Source organism: Eumetopias jubatus, unplaced genomic scaffold, assembly GCF_037043125.1.
Source record: "Eumetopias jubatus isolate StellerSeaLion01/CBP00866 unplaced genomic scaffold, mEumJub1_p1.0 scaffold_8, whole genome shotgun sequence".
NCBI lineage: Eukaryota > Metazoa > Chordata > Mammalia > Carnivora > Otariidae > Eumetopias > Eumetopias jubatus.
Window position 1 is genome coordinate 29607773 of NW_028274814.1, and position 24310 is coordinate 29632082.

The 24310-nt window shown below is 56.9% G+C and overlaps 1 protein-coding gene across 5 annotated transcripts in view; it reads right to left on the reverse strand.

Moving 5' to 3' along the window:
• PFKFB3 (6-phosphofructo-2-kinase/fructose-2,6-biphosphatase 3) overlaps positions 1 to 24310 on the reverse strand; it is a 93218-nt gene that overhangs the window by 22868 nt on the left and 46040 nt on the right. Inside the window, exons 1-15 of one of the 5 annotated variants that reach the window (XM_028114693.2) lie at positions 22194 to 22649; positions 14351 to 14476; positions 13352 to 13448; positions 12612 to 12678; positions 11983 to 12057; positions 11559 to 11615; positions 9253 to 9377; positions 8351 to 8558; positions 7925 to 8071; positions 7660 to 7764; positions 6161 to 6290; positions 5394 to 5456; positions 5203 to 5267; positions 4371 to 4433; positions 3189 to 3362 (exon numbers count right to left, since the gene is read on the reverse strand). In XM_028114693.2, coding sequence (XP_027970494.1) covers positions 3189 to 3362; positions 4371 to 4433; positions 5203 to 5267; positions 5394 to 5456; positions 6161 to 6290; positions 7660 to 7764; positions 7925 to 8071; positions 8351 to 8558; positions 9253 to 9377; positions 11559 to 11615; positions 11983 to 12057; positions 12612 to 12678; positions 13352 to 13448; positions 14351 to 14476; positions 22194 to 22269 — 1578 coding nt within the window. In that variant the 5' untranslated portion in view covers positions 22270 to 22649. Of the gene's footprint in view, positions 1 to 3188; positions 3363 to 4370; positions 4434 to 5202; positions 5268 to 5393; positions 5457 to 6160; positions 6291 to 7659; positions 7765 to 7924; positions 8072 to 8350; positions 8559 to 9252; positions 9378 to 11558; positions 11616 to 11982; positions 12058 to 12611; positions 12679 to 13351; positions 13449 to 14350; positions 14477 to 22193; positions 22650 to 24310 lie in introns of those variants that run through there. The other 4 variants (XM_028114695.2, XM_028114694.2, XM_028114697.2 and 1 more) reach the window with 4 other exon arrangements.

Here is a 24310-nt window from a genome sequence, read left to right on the forward strand (position 1 = left end):
TTCAACCTTAGAAGGTGGGGAGGGTGTGCCCGAGGGGCAACCCTCCCAGCAGGAAGGTGTCTTTCCTGGCAGCATCAGGCCATGGCTCAGAAGCAACAGGATGTGCACAGATGCAAAAGTAGACGCCTCCAAACCCAAAGGCTAGTTTTCACACCAGGAGAACTCTTGCTCTAGAAGCACTCGTTACAACGCTCCTACCAGACAGGGGACAGATTGTCTTTAAGACTGAATTTCATGGACAGGCCCACCAGTAAGTAAACACACCGCAGCTGCAGAGGGCAGGTGCATGGGAGAGGCTGCAAGAGCTAGAAAGGACATCCAAGCAGCTCTGGGCGATGCCCCATGGGCCTCAAACGTCAGAGGTGCCCCGGCCAGCGGTAGGTGAACAGTGCCTTGACTGCGGCCAGAAGCCAGCACAGAGAAGGCAGTCAGCCTTCAGGAGAGGTAGACGGACCCATTCAAGTCCCAGTTCTGCTACTGACTAGCTGGACGGCCATAGGCAAGGGCCCTACCCTCGTCCATCTGGTAAAAAACGGACAGAACTGCCCTACAGACCTCCTGGAGTTATTTTAAGGCCCAAAGACACGGAACATATGCAAGCAAGCCCATTCTCCGTGAGCTGTAAAGCATCGCAAAACAGATTTCGCTGCAGGTGGGGCCACCTAATCCCAGCATGATGCTAAACAACCACTTTCCAAGAACAAGCCACACTTTCAAGCTCACCAGGCTGGACTCCTCAAGCCAGTTCCATTTCTGCGTCAATTAGTCAAGGTCACCCAATCAGCAAAAAGGAGGATGGGCAGGTAGTGACCGGAAGGGCTGGGGCAGAGGGTATATCACGGCAGCTGTTAATGGAACTCCAAGATGGAAGGTCTCGGCCCCTTCCGTGGCGGGGGCCGCCGGAGCAGTGGACACACTAAATTATCTAGCAGCTTAACAGAAGCTTAACCAGAAATTCTGACACTTAACCAGAAACTTCCTGCAGAACTCCGGCTGAAGGACAGGGGAAACCAATGGTTCTGATTCGAGCGCTGCACCCAATCCTGGTCGTGACCATTAAGGCTAAGCAGATGCTGGTACAGGACAACCAGATCCACAGCAATGGTTCCCAAACAGACCTCCCCAGAGAGCTAGGGTCTTGGAGCCCCCACAGGAGTGGGTCTCTGCTTGGACAGAAGGGAGAGCCTGCAGGGTTGCAGGCCCACCACACCCGCTCCCCGCCCCCCCACTGCCACTCCAGAGCCTGTCCTCCTCTGTTTTGCAGACGAGGCCCTGGGTTACTTTTCCTTTCAACATGAAAGGCCTCTCCCAGAGGAGGCAGAGAACTTAAAAGATGATGCATCGGGCATAAGACCCAGCCTGGCACCAAAATCGGACTTGAGGGAAAAAGGTAGGTTTATTATCAAGCCAGGCCCACTGCAAGTACTAACAGTTAACGAGGACCCCAAGGGACATGCAGGAAGGCAGCTGTGGCAAGCGGGGCAGCAGGACGCGCCGGAGACAGCGGGGCCACATTGCTTCTTGCAACTTTTTCTAAAACTTCATGAATCCCTTCCCCCTCCCCCAAGGCCGTCTTTCTCTGTCAGATATGACCAAAACTGTCATGGTCCTCCACACTTTATCAGGCGGGAGGCCAAACTGGCAAGGAGAAAGAGGTGCGAGGAGCAAAATTAGTCACAGAAAAATACTTACAAACAGGCTTTCCCTAGCAAAGGCTGCAGAGAGAAAAAGTGGAGAGAGAGAGAGAGAGAGAGAAGTCAGTAGAGGGACAGGGTACAGGCCCCGAGTCATTTGAAACCAGGACATCCTCTGCTGGGACCAGCCCGGCCCCACCCAATGGCTTCCAGACTTCCTGAGGATCCGGCCTGCCAACCTCCAAGGACTGTCCTGTCAAAGTCGGGGGCGCCCCAGCCGTGCATCCTCCGTGATCCCACAGCACAGGCCCACGTGCCACCCAACCCCGGCCCAGGCCAGTCCCCCCACCAAGCATCTGTGGCAGCAACCTCTCCAGTTCCAACCGTGACCCCACAATTTACGCCTAAACTGAATGTCACCCACAAACCACTTCAGTTCTCGGTTTCCATACAAGGACACGATAACATCTTACAGCTAGTGCCAGGGGTGGCCACCACCGTGTGAGACGCTCAGCACGAACGACCTCGTCTGACCCGCCTTTTGCAGTAAGTGCTATTTCCCCTTTCCACAGACGGGAAAACTGAGGCCTGCAGCGGTTTGGTGGCCTGCCTGAGGCTGCCCGGCACTCTCCCCCACAACGCCAAGTCCAGACACCACGAGATTCATATGAGCTTCAGGGGAAACGCAGCAATAGTTTGGGGGCCTCGGCACTGAGCTCTCAAATCCGATTTGAGATTCAGCCTGTGAGTTATTTGTGAAGAGCCCAGACGTGGTGGGTGGAGATGGGGGGCAATCTTGAGGAGGCCCCCAAATCCGTGCCTGGGAATTGCCAGGTCTCTCGTATTGGCAAAGAATCCTGGCTGCCACCGAGGAAAAGATGCTCTTCTGAAAATAAGTCCTAATGCCCAAGAACCAACATCCGTCAGCTTTGTATCTTCACAGCAAACTAAACTAGTGAAATCTAGCCGGGTTTTTGCTTTTTAGTGTCTTTACTACGTGGGGTTATGTGGCATCCGTGCTGTGTGAGAAAGTCGCTCTTCCCAGGCCGTCCTGCGAGTCTGGCTGCCCAGGCTCTACCCCGGCTCTGGAGGAGAACATGCTTTTCTACAACAGGGGCCGCGCAAGGAAGCACGGAGGGAGGATTCCCAGCCATCAGCCTGGGACAGAAAAGACGTCCTCGGGCCACGCGTGGCCAATGACCCAGAGCCAAAGGGAGACTTCTGAACTAGGCCTTTGTCTTCAATTTTGTTTGAGAAAAAAAGTATTCGGGAATGTGAGTGGGACCCAGACACCCGGCCATTTCTCCTGCTCTGCCTTGTTTTGCCCCGGGAAAAACAGCTGCTCAGAAAGGAGGCGTGCACGCGCGCAGCCGTGGTCAGCAAGGAAGGACCCCAGGGTGCCACGAACCTCGGTGCGGGGGAGGGGGGCATCCCCACGGTCTCTCCCTCCCCCACCCGCACACACAGGCCTGGGTCTGAGGCCACCGCTGCCCCCAGGGGGCTCTCCTCCTCCCACCCCACACTGACTGTGAGAAAGGAAAGGGGTCAACGCACTTGTCCGGGCAGCTGCGTGGGCACCTCCGGGGGCAGGCAGTTGGGCAGGGCAGCGGAGGTAGAAGCCACATGCTCCTCAAAGCTGTTGATGCGAGGCTTTTTGGTGGGCTCGGGGCTGGCTAGTGGGGTGACACTATTGCGTCTCATGAGCGGGTTAGGTCCCTTCTTTGCATCCTAAGCGAGACAAAGACAAAAGAGAGAAGGCGACAGTTACGAGGAGTGGGGAGGTAAATAAGCCAAAAAAAAAAAAAAAAAAAACCCAAACAAAACAAAACAAAACAAAAAAAACCCCAAAACCAAACAAAACACATTTCTCTACTTCTGGGCTTTACAGACTCGAGACTGACCACAGGGCCTGACCCTGGGACCACGGGGTTGCAATTCTGCCCCGTGACTCCCAATTGGTAAGAACGAGGGAGGATGTGCTGAGCCCCCTTCCCAAAACATTCCAAGACGCCCACGCGGACAAACGCAACGTTCACAAAGCAGGCGAGGGACGGACAGCAAGACCAGCTCTGCGGGCAGTCATTCAGGGACAGCAGATAATGAGATCAGAGGAAAGAACCTTGTTGCCAGCCTCTGAGAGAGCCGAGAGAGGGGAACGGAGGCCTGAGTACGAGGCTCGGGTCACCACGGAGGGGCAGGGGGGGAGGAGCCAGGGCTGGTCCCCCCCGCCCCAACACTGACCTCGAGCCAGGGTGCGCACAGCAGACACGGGATGGTTCCTGCTCCCCATCACTACACCCCGGCTCAGGACGAGACGTGCAAGCCTCGACCCCCACCAGGAGAGCAAGGGAGGCAGAAAATCGGAGGTGGGGGCAGAAATGGCAAGCCGGGGCCAAACACTAGCCTTCCAATCGAGTGACCACGCAACAGGAGCGAGGACTTCTGTCCCAAGGCCCTGGGACCCTGAAGCCTGCAGCCCAGGAGCCTGAGCAGAGGTCAGTCTCCCTCAAGACACTGCCCCAGTCCCACACAGCGAGGTGCCCAGGGACCACTGGAGCCCAGCGGAGGCCCAGCCTCGCTGGCGGAGTCGGGCTGGGAGGCTGCTCCTCACCCCACCACCCACGTTCAGAATTGGGGGCCGCCACAGGGCCAAGCCTCGCTGTCCATCCTCCTTTCCCTCTGGTCAACCAGCCAGGCAACAGCTGGTGGTGGGAGCTGGGACTTTCATGCCAAAACCTTGTGGCCAAGCTCCTTGGGAACAGGGAGGTAGGTGTCCTGTGCGGACGGGAACATCACACTCTGTGGAAGAGAAAAGGGTCAACTGGCAAAGCGCTGTGGTTTGACAGATAGTCGGTGGAAAGTAAACCCAGCGTTCCTTCCCAACCACGCCCGGGCAGCGGACTGCTGTGCCTGTGGGGCCTCCGACCTGGCTGACCTCCAAGGGTGAGGCCTCCCCAGGGGAAACCAGATGCCACCAGGCCTGGGGTCTCCTGAAGAAACCTTCCACTCACCGGGTGGTCCGTGGAGTCCCTACCTCACAGACCACACCGCCTCTCCAGTCCCACCCCCTTGCCACAACTTTCGTCTTCTTGCTAATTCTGCACCTAAGCGTACGCAGACAACTGAGCGCATTTGCTAATCCCGTTTGCACCGGTCACTCTAAACGCGAAAGGCGTCTTAGTCGCCCCAAAGGAAGACACTGGCTGTGCTACGGTTGTGCTTGCAAGAGCAGAATGTGTCTTCCGCTTTAATACCCATTTCCTGGGTTACGTCAAAATGGGGGGCGGGGGTAAGTATGGAAAAGTAAGAAAAAGAAGACGCCAAGAAGCCACATACAGAGACAGGGCAGAAACACATGAATGAAAAGGAAAGGCAGGGGAGAAAGTCACAAAGTCCAGCCGATTTCCAACAAACTCCCTCAGCGAGAACCCGGTGCTAAAGGACACAGGTGTGCAGTTACAGGCAATGTGACGTGGGGGCGTCCCCAGGGCTCGCACCCACGGGCCCTGTCACTCCACAGAGTCCCTCCCAGGATGGGGGATGGAGGGGGATGCCGGGGTGCACTCACCTCTGACCTCTCCCGGTGCGTGCTCACAGACTCCACATGCAGGTAGATGGACTCTACACGGCAGCCTGCGTGAGGGTGGGGACAGAGGTTGGCTTCTGGTTCAAGGGGACAGGCCACCTCCACTCCAGAGCCACCAGGAGCCACTGTCCCAGGGAAGCAGGGCGTGGCAGGGGCTGCGTCACCACACTCACCGTAAGCAACAGGTGTCAGTTTGAGGACGGTGTGAAGGGGGCATTTCAGATAAGGCATCTCCTCTGAAAAGAACAGAAAGGGCCTCACGATGAGCCACGAGCCTTGAGGACGGACACTCACAGGTCCCCAGGGAGAGCTTCGGCCACGGCGTCGGTGCCCTCGGGGTCCCGGCCGAGCGTGTCTCCGTCCCCCACCACCCCACGCACAGGTCCCCTCCTGCTCAAGGTAGGCGGCCCTCGGAGAAACCCCTAGCCAAAAGAACCCGCTCAAAGCCAACCCCAAGCCCGCCCTCACGCAGTGCGTTAGAGCTCAAAAGTCATTCCCCAGTTTAGGTGCGTGGGGATTCGGGTGGAGCTTGGATAAGACACAGGCTTGAATTTTAAGTCTCTTAAGTCTCATGAATTTTCTGGGTGCTTTGTTCTTTAGAGGTGGGCTGAAGCGCGGCCCCCGGCCCCCAGCCCAAAGCCCCTGAGAAGTGAGGAGCTGACGACTTTCGGGAGGCTGTTTCACGAAGCCCTTAAGCCCATCAGACTGTGCATCAGCTGTGCTCCGAAGGCCTTCCCAGGGCTGGCTGGGAAGCCCTGGGCCGGGAGGCTTGCCCCAACAGCCAGCAGCACAACAGATGACCCGTGTGGCCTGGGTGGCGAAGGCCTTGGTCTGCAGCAGCCCCACACTCCAAGGCCAGTCTCCATCCTCCCTCCTGGGGAGCCCAGCTGGCTCCTAATCGCCCCCACCGCCCCGAGGCAGCTTGGGAGGAGGGCGGCACCTGCACTCTTATCCAGGAAGTAGGCCAAGAGGCAACGCAGGACGGCCTGATGGCAGATGACCAGCACGTTCTCCTGGCGCTCCAGCTCCATGATCACCGGCTCCAGGCGCTGGACCAGGTCCTGGTAGGACTGCAAGACAGACGGACAGGGATGCTGCACTGGAACAGAGGTGCACGCAGGAAGGGTGGGGGCCACGCCTTCCTGTGGTGAGAAACCAGAGGACACGGAATCAACTGAGAATCGATCCACAGCCAGTGGTGTTTCCGTGGTGCACTCCTTCTGGGCGCCGGGGGACCCACCTCCACTGGCTTCCGAGAAAAGGGGAGACTGTCCCCCTGTGGGTGAGGATGCGAAGAAGCAGTCCTCCGAGAGGAACTTTGTAAACCATCCTCTCTCACGGCTGCTCCCTGATCCTCCACACGGGGGAGGGAATGACATCCTGACACACGCTTACGACGTGGAGGACGCTTGAACACGTTACACTGAGTGGAAGACGCCGGACACAAAAGGCCACGTGTTGTACGACCCCATTTCTACGAACTGTGCAGGACAGACGTGTCCACAGACACACAGAGTAGATCCGTGGGTGCCAGGGCCTGGGGGTGGGGGGGGCGGGGGGTCACAGGCTGCCGGTTCTTTTGGGAGCGATAGAACATTCTAAAATTAGTGGTAACAGTTGCACAGTATCGTGAGTACACTAACCACCACTGAATTGTCTACTTTAAAATGGGGAATTTTATACTGTGTGAATTTCCTCTCAATAAAAAGAAACTGAAAAAGAAGGGGCTGATGGGTGGCTTTTAAAAAGGACCACCACGGCTCCCACTCACGCCACTCCCTCCGTGGTCCCCCTGCTTTCTCTTACTAATCAGGTTCCAGGAACGGGGGCCAGGGCCACAGAGGAGGGCAGCGCCCTGAGCACGAGGGAACGGGGCAGGACAAAGACCGAGAGCCTGCAGACAGCAAGGACCCACTAGCGTCCCCGGCGGCCTGCAGCAGACCCCCAGAGCACCCCGCATGCCAGAGGCTCCGCCCCCTGCTCGCTCGGCCAGACAGGGCCACACGTGGCCGCAACTCAGTGAGTACACATGACCTGAGATGACACACGTCTGCCACCTCGCCTGCAGCCGGGGGTGGGGGGTGTCCCTCGTACCGAGCGAATGATCGCCCCGACTGACGCCGTCTCCCACATCACTACGTACTCTTCAGAGAAACGCACCTCGTGGCTGCTCACTGGGAAATACAACCGTACTGCCTGGAGCTGTCTACAAGGATCGGTTTAGGAAGACTGGACGGGAGCTGAGAGCGCCAGGAACAAGCATCGGAAGGGGTACACGGGAGGCTGGATGCAGAGCCCTTCTGCCCCTACCGCCCAGAGCCCTCGGCTACTGCGGCCCGTCGCCAGGAAGGGGGCCGACTGGGCCCCCCACAGCCCTCCGCGGCCCGGCCTGGCCGTCACACGCCGAGAGCGCGCGCAGGGCCCCGCCAGCGCACGTACCTCCCCGGTGGGGTAACGGTAGTAGTACTTGTCCTGCTCCCGCAGAGCATACTCCTCGGGGTAGGTGTCCTTGATCTCCTCGTACGTCATCTCCTCGCAAACACCCTGGTGGGGACACCCAGACGTCACTGCGCGTCGCTCAACACAGCACGTGCACGTCTGCAAGGGCCCTCATTTCGGGCGAATTCGGTGGGAAGAGACCTCCACTCCGCCCCCCGCGCCCGCGCCCCGCCTCCCACGGCCGACGTCGGGTCCCCGCACTCACAGCATCGATCTCGTTGAGCGCCTTCCACTGCTCGTAGGGAAGATGAAGGGCTTCCGCCGTCTGGATGGTACTTTTCAGCTGGCTGGTCCACACCTTGAGGTCCTTCAGGTTCTGCTCCTCCACAAATTTGCTCAGGGCATTCGCGAACTGAGAGGGCACAGGACGGGAGGGACACGCGCTGGACTCAGGCTCCTGCCCTCCCCCCACCCCACGAGAAGCAGTGCAGGACTCGTCCCACGCCACGGCAGCGACATTGCTCTGCTGTCATCAGATCAGCGAGGAGGAGCCCGGGAGCCACTGAGGAGCAGCCCCTGCAGGCACATCCTCCCCGAAGACCCAGGGACCACCCCCCACGCGCGCGCTACACCCCTGGGGACGCACCCCATCCCTCAGCAGCCCGCCCTGTCCCCTGCCCACCCCCCCTACCTTCCTGCCCCTGCTGGACAGACCCGAGTCCCCTCCGATCTTCCCCTGGAGGTTGTGCTCGCTCTCGCCGTGCCGACACAGGTAGATGGTGCGGGGCTGCACGTGGATGTTCATCAGGTAGTACACAATGCGGCTCTGAATGTGGTCCTGAACTCTGTTCACCAAGAACCGCCGGCCCACGTCGATCACCTTGATCAGGGATAGGTCCCTGCACAGGAAGGCAAGCAGCTGAGCCGCAGTGCCCGGACCGCACAGCCCAGTCCAGCCGTCCCGCGTGTAAAACCCGGGGCCCCAGGCCCGTCGCAGAGACTCAGCCCCAACAAAACCACCACGTCGGGCCGTGAGCTCTGTGAGGGCACAGATGCGAGTCTGCCGTCTCAGAGACAGAGAGTAAGTGTGCAGGGGTGGTCAAGAGGCCACTGCCTCCCAGAAGAGGGGGGGGACAGCAAAGCACGAGAACAGAACAGAAAAAGGAAGGACACAGCAAAGGGACAGGAGGGGCTCGATGTGCACCTTCCACACCTCAACAAGGTGAGCACCGAAAACACGGACACCGAATACGCAATCAAGGATTTTTTTATTTTATTATTTTGTAAAATATCTTATTTATTTATTTGAACGAGAGACAGAATGAGCAGGGGGGAGGCGTAGAAGGAGAAGGAGAAGCAGGCTCCCCGCTGAGCAGGGTGCCGGACATGGGACTCGATCCCAGGACCCTGGGATCATGACCTGAGCTGAAGGCAGTCGCTTAACCGACTGAGCCACCCAGGCACCCCAGGATTTTTTTCAAAAGATGTTTTAAAAGAGAACTGACGAAAGTATCCAGGAGCAAGTGCTTTGTGAGGACAGCAAGGAAACACTAAAGCGGGGGGACTCAGAAGCGGTCATCTCTTAGGAATCACCTGTCACATTTGTCGGGGTCGAGGGGCTGATAGCTGGCTTCATAGCAACTGATTCTCTTCATGAAGTCGTCCATAGCTTCTGCTGAGTTGCAATCTTTGTAATCCGGGCTGGAGATTTTAACTTCCTGTAACACCACAAAGAGGCAGCTGATGAATCACGCTGTGAAGGCTTTCTGCTTAGACGAAGCAGGATTTGGGGCTTGCAAACAGGGAGAATACAGAGCAGCTCAGAATAATGATGATCCTACCCAGCATTTAAGAGGAAAAAAAGAAATATACCAGGGGTTGAGTCAGAGCCGGATGATTACACTGGGAAAGCACCCACGGGAGACAGAGGATCGCTCCCCGGCAGGATGGAGACAGGAAACCCACAAGGATTCTAATGAGCACATCTGAATGGGCCATGATTCGGGATCAACCCAGTAGCCAGGTCGCCACCAGACCGCCAACCCTCAACTCAAGTTTTGGATAAGCACAGTAGGCTGCCGGTTAGCAAAGGCGCACTCTGGAGAAGCTAGCGAGGCCCTGCCCTACGCACCAGGCACGATTCTTCCTGCCACCACCCACATGGGGCAGCACGTGCTTGTCACTCGTCCCCAATTAGTACTTCTCCACCGGGCCCACACGCCCTGTCTTTTCGAAGGTTTGCTCTCCTGGGAAGGAGGTGAAGCAGAAACAACCCTCGGACCCACCATCTCCCATAAGTGATAGGTCTGAGCAATGGGGCAGATTTGAGGGAAACTCAGAATTTGTTAATGCAGGTGTTCTCTTCCTCTACAACAACTAGTACTGCCACAAGAGAGGCCGACACTCTTCAAAGACCCGAGTTCAGTAGGGAGTTAGGTGCTTCACGGTGCAGAGTCTCAGTCTGGGGAGATGAAAACGTTCTGCCCATCGCGGGGGGTGACCACTGCATCAGAGATGTGAGCGTGCTGAGTGCCACGGGCTGGAACACTTACACGGGTCAGACAGCAAATCTGGTCTTAGGTATATTTTACCACAGTGAGAAATGATCTACGTTCCCAAACCCCTTTCTCCCTAGCAAGGCCGCCACAAAGAGCGCAGTGGGAAGGCCTAAGCTCCAGAGCTGCTTCTTGGGCTTAAGCAGAGCCACAGATTTCTGAAGTGGGGCAAATGACCAGATGTGTTAACAGAGCACAAGATAAGTGGTGAGCTTCCAGCCGAGCACGTGGGGACTGCTCACTGTGGAAAAATTTAACCGTGCACCTGCACTGTGCCTCGCTACCAAGTGGGACTAGGAGAACCAAACCGAAGAAACACAGCAAAACCCTCTGTTCAGATTACAGCAACTTCTGTCCTACATCCCTGTACTTTGAGCCTCTTCCTGTGGACGCGCTGAAACTAATCCAGGCTGATTTTCCACAATTTGAATAGCCCTTCCTGAAATATGAACTCATTTCTTAGAAACGCCTGTAAATATTCCCACTACCTTGCAGAAAAGTTCCAATGCCAGAAGCCAGTGAATCTTCAGCAACCCCCTAAAGACGCACGCTGGTGTACAGCAAACCAGAACCTTCCCTGTGCACGCATCAGACCTGCTTTTCATTAGAGACCCATCTTATTCTCATGTATTTAAGCTGGAGAGAAAATTACCTACTTGAGAAGGTGACCTGTAGTAAAGTCTTCATGGTAACGGTTTCCATTTACGATATGTTGCTCTCGAGTGGCAAAATTTAAGAATTAATTAAATTAAGCTGCCAATTATCCTCAACTGATCTGAGCAAACCTCCCCCTTGGCACTGGGAGAGGAGAAGGGAAAGTTGCAGATGCAAAGGCAGGAAGACTGTTTTACTACCTCCATTCTTCCCACTCTTGGGGGCTCTGCCTTTTACGCTGGCTGCGTCCTACGGAGTTTTATCGATACTCGATCATTCTTACCGATTAAGGACCTTAACAGCTAAAGAGTCCAGCCCGCTTTCTCCTTTCCCATCTGGAGGGTTAAGTTGCCCTTTGTCCCAAGCAGCTCTGTCCCCACTCGGCTGCCAAGTGACTGCCACTCACAGAAACTGTTCCCAGTCCCCTGCTTTATCTCTTATGTCCCGCAAAGACTGCTTTCTGCCAAATGTCGGCAAGGACCCCAGATAAAGCCAGTCCAGGTCACAGAACATGCTTCTAAATTAAATACCACTCTGTACTTCCCGCCTCCCAGGACCCCACCTCTCAGACAAAACCAACAAGCTGGGATAGTCAGCTCGCTCTCAGCGTCTAGTTATTGCTCTGGGCCAGATCTGGTTCCCCACTCTTCTCTCACTGCCACCCTAGAGTGGGGTCCTGTGTGGTCTTACCATGATGTTGGAGGCTACAACCATAGGGTCATCGCACACAGACTCAATGAAAAACACCTGGAAGAAAGCAAAGCGAAAAGTTAGGAAACAACAAATGTGATTAACACAAAGGGCTGACTTTGGTGTCACTGTGATGTCATCACCACATCTGAGGAGGAAGTACCCCACTTATAAACACCCAAACACATAAAATGAACCACTTGCTCAATCCCGAGTCCTTCACCCTCCCTGCTTCCTAGTCACGGTAACCCCTCAGAGGCCCCACCGGTAAGGCCCAAACTGTAGGCAGCAAAACAAGGGCAGTAGGAGGTAAAGAACCAAGCATGGAGCAGAGGTGCCCCAGACATGGGAACCAGCCAATCCCTCAGTTGCTTGTTTTCCCTGCTCCTGCATACTCGAGAGCAAGACAAGAAGTCTGGCTCACCTTGAAATCATTTTCTTTGGCAAAATGAAGGATCATGTGTCTCCTCTCTCTCGTAGTATTGGTGGCATCGAAAACCTAATAGGGAGACGGAAGGGCAGTGAAGAGAACCCAAGTTTGAGATGAGTAGTATTTACCAAACCACAAGTAGGTCAGCGTACTTGTCACCTCTAGGTGTAAGCCAAAAATGTGGTTCCAGGAGAGACCACGCCCTGCTCCCCCCCCGCCCCTCCCACTGCCTCGGGCACTCAGGGACAGATGGGCAGGTGGGAAGAGAACTTAAAGCAAATGAACAACAGCAAGGCACGGGGGAGGGACCCTGGCTACCATGGCGGGAGCCACCCCAGGTCCAGCCTGCCTCGGAGGCTGGGGCCCTCACAGAGGAGTGGGTGCAGAGCACACCAACCAGCTGTGCTCCGAGTCCGCTCCCAGTTAACCACCTTCCTGGGTCCGGTGCTGCTCTAGCCCCTTGCCCCCCGCCGCCGAACTCTCAGGCCCAGGCACCTGTCCCTACTGGAGGTGTCCCTGCAATGGCTCTCAGCACTGCTCTGGCCCGCGTCTACATCTTCCTCTCTCCAGAGCACCATCCTGCTACGATGCTGGAGCAGAGCTGGCCAAGTCCCCAGACTTACCGCAATTTGGCCCCCTTCCTTCGTCAGGTAACTTTTGACGTCTCTCAGGGCAGCTAGAGCACACTGCCTGCAACACACAGAAAGAGAACCCATGCCTCAGACCAGCCCAGCCCGCGGGGGACACCCAAGCAGCCCCCCCACTCCTCGTGACGAACAGAGTGACCGGCAAGTCTCCCGCTAAACTGCTAGGCCCAGCCCGCACAGACCCAGAGGCCTCACACAGGTGGCTAGTCACCCTCGGGAGACGATGCTCACGGCTGGCTGCGCTCTGAAATCTCACGGGGAGCTTTTACAGAACTGAGGCCCAGGTCCTGCCCAGAGATTCTCACGGCACTGGGTAGGGTAGGGCTGGCTTCAGGATCGCCCCAAGCTGCCAGGTGAGTCTAAAAAGCCGTCAGGGCTGGGCACCATGGCACTTGGGTTTCATGACCCCCCTGGGCTTTAAAAAAAAAAAAAAAAAAAAAATCCTTTTCAAATGTCAACAGAAGATTTCCCACAAAAATGATTTTGTTCCTTCTCAGTGAGACATGGCTGTTGATCTCTGTCAACCGTCAGCTGAACCGGACCCCCTGGGGGCAGATGAAAGAGTGAGTCCCACAGAGGCCAGGACTCGTCCTAAGACACTCGGAGGTGGGGCCGGACCTCCTCCCACAGGCCCGCTTCCTCTTTCCCTTACAGAACCTGCCCTCAGGAAGCAAAGCGAACGGAAGTCCAGGCCCCCGCAGCAGCCCGGGCCTTACTTGCGGACTTTCATGGCTTCCTCGTTGTCGGGGCGGAAGAAGCTGTAGGAGCTGTAGTGCTTCACGGCCTCCCGGCGGTACTCCCCGACGTTGAACACTGCAGAGGCAAAGACAAGGGCCCTCAGCTGACCGCCGGGGAGGAAGGAGCCGCACACATCCGCAGCTCTCTCGAAAAAAGGAAACCACGCCAACACACGCACGCCGACCTGAACGAGATGGCGCTAAGACACGGACACCGGGAGGTGGACCCCCGTGCAGGGCCGTGAGCCGGGAAGGCCGCCCGGCAACCCCAGGCCCAACGCTGCTCATGGCGGCCTGCTTTCCCGCCGCCCCGGGGCAGTCCAGCTTCGGGAGACCGTGTGACGCGGCGACAGGGGCAGGGATTTCTGCGCACGGCCCCCAGGACAGCGCGGGGTCTCACGCCTCCCCCGGGGTCCAGACCGGCCGTTCTCCTGCTGACCTGGCGGCCCCCGCGCAGCGCAAGCACAGGGCGCTGGCGGGGCACTCACTGTGTGACACGCGGCGCTGGGCACTGCGGGGGACAGCACATGCCCAAAGGAGTTCGGCCGACCTCACGACCTCCCCCGGGTCGTCGCAAAGACTGGTCATAAAGAGGTAACTGATGGTATGCAGCCCTTTATGACAGTCAGGAGAAGGATGTCACAACGAAGTGCTATTGGAACTTGAGGGGCACGGCTCCCCACAGACCATGCAGCCAGAGAAGGCTTCTTGAAGGAGGTGAGGGCTGAGCTCGGCACGTGGGGGGCAGTGGGGATGACACAGCAGCAGGTGGGAAAACACCCCAACAAAAGTTAGGGTACGTACACAGCGCGGTGAGTGACACAGCCAGAATGGGTCCCCCACAGCCACGGGGGACAGGCCAGCCCCAAAGTGGCCCTGCAAGGCAGGTCCCGGCAGCCATTTCTCCCTGTCTCAGGGGTAGGCGAGCAAGACTGCAGCAATCTACGTGACCAGCCTGGCCCCGGCCCGTGGCCTCACCTTTCGTGGGGACGCCAATCCAGTTGAGGTAGCGAGTCAGCTTCTTTGAGATGTACGTCTTGCCCCGGGCTGGGAGGCCCACCATGACAATCACGGTGGGGGAGTTGGTCAGCTTCGGCCCACAGGCTAGGGGGAGAGCAAAGAAAGGTGTGAGAGATGAAGCAGCGCACGATGATGAATGAAATCCTGTGCCCCACGGTGAACGTTCAGGAATTCTGCAAAAATTCCTATTTCATTCCCACCTCAAAGCCCTGGGCATTTTACAGTCCAGCGAGGCCAAGAACCCCTGTTGGCCAGAGACCCCAGCCCCCCAGTTATATGTCTCCATCCTGCTTTCAGGTCATGCATGGCAGGGGCTGTCCCAACCCCAAATACCAACCCGATCCCTGAGGCCCCTAAACCCAGCCAGGAACCCCGTTACTAACCCCAAAGCAGAGGCACTATGGGGGGGGGCATAAGGAAGGGACTGCCCAACACCAGTGGGGGTGAGGTTAATAGTAGGAGAGGTGTTTCGATAGGAAAAACACACCAGGGAGGGCGCCTGGGTGGCTCAGTTGGTTAAGCGACTGCCTCCGGCTCAGGTCATGATCCTGGAGTCCCGGGATCGAGTCCCGCATCGGGCTCCCTGCTCAGCAGGGAGTCTGCTTCTCCCTCTGACCCTAATACCTCTCGTGCTCTCTATCTCTCATTCTCTCTCTCTCAAATAAATAAATAAAATCTTTACCAAAAAAAAGAAAAAGAAAAAAACACCAGGGAGAAAAGTTTTCACTGGGTTTTAAGAAAGGAACCCAAAGAACCCTGGTCTGGACACTTAAGGTGCCGTATTTCCTTGGCTGGTGTCTTGCCCTTGAGACTCTAAGGTGACTCCAGCATCCTGGTGACAAGAGTGCCAGGGGCCACCCATTGGGAGCAAGAGACCAGCCACCTGCCCACCCCCAGCCCAACAGCACTGCCTGGTGCTCGCCGGCTGCCACAGTCAAGCTCGCTCTCCCGGGCAACTACCTGGCATTGCTTCCTGGGCACCGGCCACATGGATGCCGGCAAAGCTACTGTGATCACACCACAGATCTAGGCAGACGTCAGGTTTAGCCGGGGGCTCTGTGTCTTCCTAAACAAGCGAGTGCCAAATGGGGAAGGAAGGAGAGCCACCAGGCCACTGACAGGCACAGGGTTGAAGGAGGACACCTCCCCTAAGCTGGACGCCCTAACACGGTCCCATGCCCACCCAGCCTGTGACCAAACTGAGATGACATGTCCAAACACCCACCATCCTGTTCTAGGATCTGCCCCCTGGACCTGTGGGCTGGGGGCAAGGAGGGAGGAAACAAAGCATAGAGGGAGCTGTTTCTTCTTTCATGTTTTAGACCATCAGCGACCTTCTCCATGCAGAGTGAGGACGAAGAAAGGCCATCAGGGGCCGGGAGACATTCAGGAGCCATAAAAGCGCTTGGCTGGGATTCCCCAGCTCCCAGGGGCTGGGGACAAACAAGTCTGTAGAAAACAGGCATTTCCCTGCCCAGCAGAAGTACACAAAGAGAGCAAAGAAGCGCCAATGGGCTTTCTTGAGTCCGAGGGGCAAGAAGAGAAAAGTGCTGGCCTTCCCGAAAACCAGTGGGGACGTAAGACACACCCTACCGTTTGCATTGTGGCGGCTGCAGGTGACTCAAGAGCAAAGTCTTCTCTTATGCCTGGAAACAACCTTTACTCTACTAATCCTTCCCTCAAGCCACTCTGGCTCTCCAGTGGCCGTATCTGATACGTCTCCACCACGCCGCTGCTCCCAAGAGCATCCAGATAGGCCGGCCCGATGGACACACACACATACACTCTCTCTCTCTGCCCACCCCCCCACCAGCTGTGCACACGCATGGAATACTTTTGATGGACTCATGCCAAGTAAGTGGAAACAAAGGCGGACCAACTTATAAACAGGGGATTAGTTCTACTACCAAGTAATCGTATGCACAAATCCCTGGCAGTCGATGCTTTGGGAGGAAAAAAACTGTAAGGACATGGCAGAGTAAATATCTTAAGCCAAGAATTCAAGCTGAACCTCAAACCCGAATAAATCATCCCCCTCTTATTCGGAAAAGCAGAAGCCATTCTCCCTTGTCCTTTGGCTTCTCGCACAAGATTGGGCGGAGCTGTGAGAGGGGCCGGGTCTCAGAGCAGGGAAACTGTTTGCCTAAACTTCTGAGTCTTACTCTCCTTCACCCCTCCCCACTCCTTTTTTAAACCCACAGGTGAGCTCAAGTGCCTTCATGCTATCATCACCTGCCCCTGCCTCAGTTCCCCCTAGACCCTCAGTTTCCTCTTCTCTGCAGACCTTTTTAACCCACAGAAGAAGAGCGTCTCCTTCCACCTCTCCTACCACATTCCCGGGCACTCTGCTGTCTCCTCTTCTCCCCCCAGCAGCCCAGGGGCTAGGGAAGATATGGGTGGAGTTTAACACAAAATTTTCCCAGAAGTTCGTATGTGTTTCATTTCATCCTACATAAATGTTTAACATTTTAACTTCTTTTTGACCCCCCCCCAAAGTTTTTATACTCGGATGTATTCAGATGTCCACGTAAGCATGTTTAAGGGGACACACATATGTTCGCTATGTTGAAGGGCGAAAGAAGCAGTTGTTTAAAGACCGCTGGGTTCACAGACTATACACACCTTCGCTGGGGTTTGGGAGGGGGAGGGGGACAGAGCTCAAGCGAAAAGCCTCATCCAGGGACGCCTGGGTGGCTCAGTCGGTTAAGCGTCTGCCTTCGGCTCAGGTCATGATCCCAGGGTCCTGGGATCGAGTCCTGCATCGGGCTCTCTGCTCCACGGGGAGCCTGCTTCTCCCTCTGCCTCTGTCTCTCATGAATAAATAAATAAAATCTTAAATAAGTAAATTAATTAATTAAAATTAAAATAAAAAAAAAGCCTCATCCAGGGTTAAGGCTGACACTTGAGCAAGAGCTCACAGAAAGTCACCAAGTTCTGGGAGCCCACCCTCAACTCCTGTCATTGCATTCATTCATTCACGCAACAGACACATGTGCCGGGTGCCCTGTGAGCACCGAGCATTATGTGGCCCAGGCGCTGCGCTGACACCCCTGGTCTGGGGTGGGGAGGAGACAAAGTACAGCACACAGAGGCACAGAGTCATTTCGGAGTGTGCTGAACGCCATGAGGAAGCAGCGCAGACGTCCGCGTGAAGCCCTGGCACTGGGGCTGGGCGTGGCCACGGGGTGAGTGTGAACTGGGCAGTCAGAGTCAGCGTCCCTGGGAGCACCTGAACTAAGGGCTAACTGTCCACAGCCAGGGGCACCGCTGTACCGGCGGATACGGCAAAGCAAGTGACAACCAGGAGGCCGGCTGCTGAGGGCAGTGAGCAGCAGACGATGGGGCGACCTGAGTGGCTGGTCCTAAAAACGGTCAGCTGGATGGGCCAGGGTAAACCCCCTCGCCCTGCACAGAGGCTGCCTTCGAGGGCTCCAGTTCCGGCCCTACTCCCCAGATTCAATGACTCGCCTCTCGGGAAGCGTGTAACGCACAGGCACCAACAGGCACTCCGCAGTTGTCCTCACCCACCACACCAACGCCCACAACCCATGCTCAGAAAAGAAACCGCTGGAAGACACTTTTTGTTGCTCCCATGCCTCCTTCCACCCAAAGGCACTCCACCAAAATGCCAACTGCAAAAGATGCTAAGTCATTGGTGTTCTTCTCTGCAAGCAGCTAATCATGCTTCAGTGCAAAGTTCCAGGGAAACAAGTGGAAGGGGTGTTTCTGACAGAGGGGCAAGCTGCGGGTGTGGACGGGGTCAACTCCCAGATGGCCCCAGCAGGAGTCTCCCCTGCCATGTGTCTACAGGAAGGTTTGCAAGAGCAAGCCAAGCGCTGCCCACAAAGACCGCTGTGACACCAACCCCCCCCCGCCCCCCCACCTCAGAAGGGCTCACTGGGAAGGTTTCACCTACTTGGCCCTGGGGTAAAAGAAGACAGGCCCAGAAAGCTCTTCTGTCCCACTGCTGGATACCAAATCATCCACCACTTTGCATGCATGCTGTAACTCATGCCTCACTTAACCTTTGTCCAGTGAATGGCCCTCCTAATCTGAACGGTCCCTGCCGGCAATAGGGAGGAACTGCGCATTTGAGTGAATCATCTGACAACCCTGGGAGGCAAGCAATACCACCTGGCTGAGAGGACAGAGCACAGAGTCAAATAAACAGTGTTCGAGGCAGGGCCCCACCACTTCCTCGGACCTTGGCCAAGCTACTTGAGCTCTCCGCATCTTAGCCTCCTTGCCCGTGAAATGGAGGGGTGCTCCATCAAGGTTCTCAGGAGAATGAACTACAAGGGGACAGGGGTAAAAAATGCTTCCTGTAGCAGCCTCCGTCAGCAGGAGTCGTTACGGTTTCCATCACTCTAGACACGAGGAAGCAAGACCCACAGGTGAAGACAGGTCCCACTGCACACAGAGTGAGGGACAGAACTGGGGCTCGCCTAGGTCTTTCTCATCTGAAATCCTTCACCTGAAACTCAACTGGTGGTTCTCACCCAGTGGCTGATCCCAAAGCCCCATCTGCAGCACTTCTACCTTGGCTTGGGCTCACCACTATGGATTTCTTTCCCCACAAATCTCCCCCAAATAACTCTAACATGCTGCCAGGGCTGAGAATCCCTGCTACAAACTGTAGTGGCCCCTCAAAGATAAGGTTGGGACAACTAAACATTCCCCCGCCCCTCTTCCTTCAAGTTGGAATGCCCCCTCCCCCTTCCCCCCCCCCCCCCCCCGTGGGTTTGAGCCCCTACTAGGATGAAAGTCTATCAGGAGACGGAGCATAACCTATGAGCTAGATTGTAGACACTCAGGTTTTGAGTGGATAAATACCTCACCCAACAAAGTCAGGACTCCCACACAGAGGCTCTCAACTTTGAGTGACAGTGTCCTAAACGCACAACTGGCCCTTACCAGTCATTTACTTCCTTATCGATGGCATGCTGGTCAGTAAATCCTATTACAGTCTGCAACTGACATTGCAGGTTTTGTAAGGATTTGCCACAACATGGGTAGAGCAACAGGGCACCCAACTGATGTGCTTTAAACACAGAAATATCGTCCAACTAGCCCATCTAGAACTTTCTGTTGTTGTTTTACTGTTCTTTGTACATGAACAGTAATGTTCACCATGCCATCGTTTAATTAAGAAAGCTCAGAGGAGTCTGCCTCAAGACCCTTAATTAGGACACCACTCAGAAAGATGGCAACAGGTTTAGAAGGAAGAAAATCATTCCAAGTTTCCAAATACCATTAAAGAAGGGGGGAAAGGTGACGGGGGAGGAAAGGGAACCAGGAAAGATGCCCCAAGAAGAAATACCCTCTTTTCCCCATTCTGCTGAGAAATAAATATGACTATATAAACCCAAAAAGACACCACTACTTGAAATAAGGTCATGTAACAAATATCCAGGCCGCAGATATTTTTATAAGGAAGAATGTGTCTGAGACTACACCCCAGAACCACACAGAGGGATTCCAGGAGTGGGCGGGGACAAGAGACTTAATCCATCCGCTTTAGCACCCACCCCCCCCCACACACACACCCAGGCACACACCAAGCTCTGATGGTTCTCACAGGGATTTTAGGCAAATCTCTCATCTGCGTGTGAGACGTGCAGACTGATAGGGTCTAATGGATGGGTCTCTGAAGCCCGGAGGAAGGAAGCATAGCCACACAGTTGTCTGTCTCCGATTCACACGACTGAGCGAATGCCAGCCAATCTCAGTGCCCCCACACACAACCTCACACCTCCACCATGAACCTCGGGGGACTACTAAATGTGTGCACGTGTGTACACACTTACCTACAAACATACGTGTGTGCGTACAGAGAACCAACCTATATTTGCATGACCAATTACAGTTTACAAAGTGCTCCAGAAATACTGGTTTTATTCAAAAGTCAAAAAGGGTGCGGTTGTTTCTGTGTCTTGCCACGGCCACATCTCCCTCACGATTTAGGGCACTGCATGCCCCACCGCCAACCAGGGAATACTGTGGTCAGCCCCAGCGTAGAAAGCTATTTCAGAGTGTATCTGAAAGCAAGAAACAGACCTGCAAAGCCCCGGCCCTTGGCTACCTTGCAAAGAAACCAGTTCTTAAGGCTTCTGGGGCCCGAGAACCCCAGGTCCAGCAGAGGGGGTAAGCTGGTGGAGGAGCGGCCCCCAGTGTCCGGAGCACCTTGCCAGGCCCCCATCACCAGGATGACCTAGGAGCACCCCAGAGCCAGCTCTCCCCGCCTCCCGTCTGGGGCACAGGGCCCGGGGGGGGGGGGGGGGGGGCGGCGGGGAGGTTGTTGGTTGGTGATTCAGACCTGGGCAAAGCCTGAGGTGGCAAGAAGTCACCATGGCCTCAGTGACCATGCCCTGAGAAACGTGGCAGCAGAGAAGGCCAGCAGGCGGGCTGTCACTGCCTAGAAGCCACTTTGAGGATCTGGACACAGGATCCCATGTTTACCTCTCAGGTAACCTGACCCTGCCTGAAGCAGAACACCCAGCACTCGACTCACGCCATCCACCCTCCACCCGGTAGACTCCCGGGTGCGTTACCTGGAGAGCAGGTGTTGCCTTCAAACCACTGGGACCACCCTTTTAATAGATGCCTCTCTCCGCAACTTAGGGACAGAGCCCAAGATAAAAGGTAAACCTTTCCAAAGCACTTGCGGCCGATGACAGGGCAGCAAGGTGAACTGCCAGCAAATTTCAAGCACGGTGGAGTGTGTGTGTGTGTGTGTGTGTGTGTGTGTGTGTGTGTCTGTGTGTCTGTGTGTCTGTGTGTAGCTCAGTGTGTGTGTGTGTGTGTGTGTGTGTGTGTGTGTCTGTGTGTCTGTGTGTCTGTGTGTCTGTGTGTAGCTCACCCGCGGGCAAAATGCTGCCAATTGTGCGGTCACTGATCCACGGACCTCCCCAACCCCAGGAGCACAGGCTTGGTTCCAGGCAGCTCTCTGCTCACCCCCAGCACAGGAACTGGGGGTGGAAGCCGGGAGGGGGAGGGAGAAAAAGGAGAAAGAACATACACTTTAGAAAAAAAGAGAGAGCGAGGAGATAGGGAGGTAGAGAGGGAGCAGACAGAAATCTAAAGAGGAGATTAAAACTACGCAGAAGAGAGAAACGGGATAGAAATTAAGAGAAGGGACAGAACTATGGAAAGCAAGAGAGAGAGAGAGAGAGAGAGAGAGAGAGAGAGGCGACGGAAACGTAGGTGGAGAGGAGGGAGAGAGAAAGGCAGAGAGCAGGGGAAGGAGCGAAGGCAGAGAAAGGGTGGGGAAAGACCCGCCGCGTCCCTCGGCCGGGACTTGGCCCGGCAGGCGCCCGGAAGAGAGGCTTCGGCTGGGGGACACGCGGGCGTCCCTGGCCCAGCGTCCGCGCGGCGAAGGCTTCCCGCTGGGTCCTGCGCATCCCGCCTCCCGCGCTCCGGAGCGGAGGCCGGGGCGTGCTCGGAGTTTCCGAGTGCCTCTGCGCTCCCGGGGCGAGCCGAGCGGAGCACTGCGGGGAGGCGGGCCGGGCCACAGCGCCCCCGACGCCGGCCGGAGGAGGCGCAGCGCCCGCGCCCCAGCCCGCGCGGTCCCGCCCCGCGGCCAGAGCGAAGGGACCCGCCCGTCCGCGGGGAGGAGCGGGAAGCGCCCGGCCCCGGCCCGCAGGGACCCGCCGAGGAGGGCGGCGCCGGGCCCGGCACGAGAGCGCCGGAGGAGCGGAGTCGGCACTACAGCGCCCCGCCAGCGCCAGCCACACAATGGCCTGGCTCTCCACGCGGCGCGCCGCTCCCCTGCAGCCCGGCCCCCGCGCGAATCTGCACTCACATCTGGGCAGCGACGGGCGGTGGTCGACGGGGATCCAGATCTTCTGCACTCGGCTCTGAGTCAGCTCCAAGGGCATCTTCACAGCCCTAGACTCGGCGGCCCTCCGCCCCCCGCGAAGAATTCAGACTTGGGGAGGAGAGCAGCCTGTCGACCCCCGAAACAAAGGGGAAGGGGGGTGCGTGCGCGGGAGCGCGGCGCGGGAGCTCTCCCGTGCGCTTTTTGGAAACGTGCTTTGTGCTAAATCACGAACGCTCGCCCGGGGCGTGAGGCTCCACGAGCGCGGCGAGAGCGCAGGGGGCTAGGGTTGCGATCGCAGCTGCCGCAAGGCCGGGATCATCTACTCGGGAAGCCACCGGGATGCTCCGAGCGCAGTGACAGCCGCGGTCCCCGGGTGCCAGCTCGAGTCCGACGGTCTCGCCTCCCGCTCGTCGCCTCTCCAGCTCTGCTAGGATGCCTCGCGCGGCGCCCAGGCTTTTAAGAGTCGGGACCGGCAGCTACGCAGACGTCAGCCTCGGGGCGGGGACGCATTCTCCGAGATCCACCCCTCTTTCACGTGGGGGTGGGCAAGCCAGGAGGTGACCTGCTGGCGCCCCCTGCAGGTCGGTCACAGCAGCGCGCCCTGCTCCTTCAATCCCTCTGATGACGCCCTAAACTCTGGCTGAAAAGTCCCACTCTCTGAGCTTCCTTCTACGTCCCCTAAAGATGACTGGCACAGCTTCCCAGAATAATCACCTCACTCGTGCTGGGAAGAAAGAAGCGGAGCCGTCCAGTGTGGTGCGTGGACCCCCGCAGCCGAATCACCTTGGATGCATCCTACTGACTCGGCCTCTCTGGGAGTGAGACCCCAACACTCTACATTCTTAACACGCGATCCAGGTTAGGCACAGCCAGGTTGAAGACCCGGGCTTAGGGCTACAGGTTGGAGAGAGGTTGGGGGATTCGGGGGTGGGGGTCTCTGCTACCTTAGAGAGAAGCTAGAAGGGGGATGACGAGAGCGCCTGTGTGGCATAGGTCTCTGGGTCACCCCTTGCCAAAGCTGCTCCCTGATAATACCTGTGAGTCTCACCCAGCACGACCCCTGCCACCCACGGGGAGGGCGCTTCCCTGGTCCTTCTTCCTCACCGCACCCACTTTCCTAAATCCCTTAGAAAACTTGACTTGTGTTGCCCATTGCTCCCCCAACACCCAGCCCTAAGATCTGGAACCCGGTCTTCCCCCCTCCCGCACCCCACCCCCAGCGTCTCTGCTGAGAGGCCCAAGGGGCTGGGCACCAGAAGGGGACAGGAAAGCCCCGGAGGCCGGACTGAAATGGACCGAGTCATCTTGGTCTTCGCTGTCACCATTTACAGTATTTTCAATATACCTTAATCTCTCTGAGTCGAAGAGTAAGTAAAACTAGAGCCTATTCCGACCTGCAATTCATTACCTGACTGTAAGCCCCGGGAAACTATTGGGAGGTGGCACCTTAATTAGGCAAACTCCTAAAATTCATGACATTTATCCGGCACAGCTCACATCCCTTCCTCGCCCTTTTTTTTTTTTTTTTTTTTTTTGGTGTGTCTGTGTGTTTCCTGCCTCCACGGTCCTCGGAGTTTTGCACCAGCTAGTGACATGGAACAGTCGTGTGGTCAGGCCAGTGCCCACCCTGTGAAGATCCGGGGTGCCTTTAGCGGGGACTGCCGCCCGCATAGTGGTATTCCACGCATGTGGCTTTAGCACGCCATACATCAGCACCGAAGCGGTGCCCTGCCTTGCAGAGGTGCCTAGCTCACTCTGAGGTTGTGCTGTGATTGGAAGGAAGAAGGCGGCGCTCCCTGAAATCCACACCGCGCTAGAACAGTCTGCGCAGAGCCTGCCACACGTCGCTCACGTCCCGCTCGGCTCCGCTGGACCGCGCCCGCTCCCTGGCGGCAGGCACAGCTGCTCCCGCCCCGCCCCTCCTGGGCCTCCCTCCCGCGCCTCCCTCCCTTTCCGGCACCCCAGCCCGCCCAGGCGCCGGGAGTGTAGAGCGTCGCCCACCGCGCGGGTGTCCCCGACCCCCACTCCGGGCACCCCCGCCCAGGCAGGCCCTCACCCCACCCTTCTCCGCACCCCAGCCGGCCCAGGGGCCGCGAGCG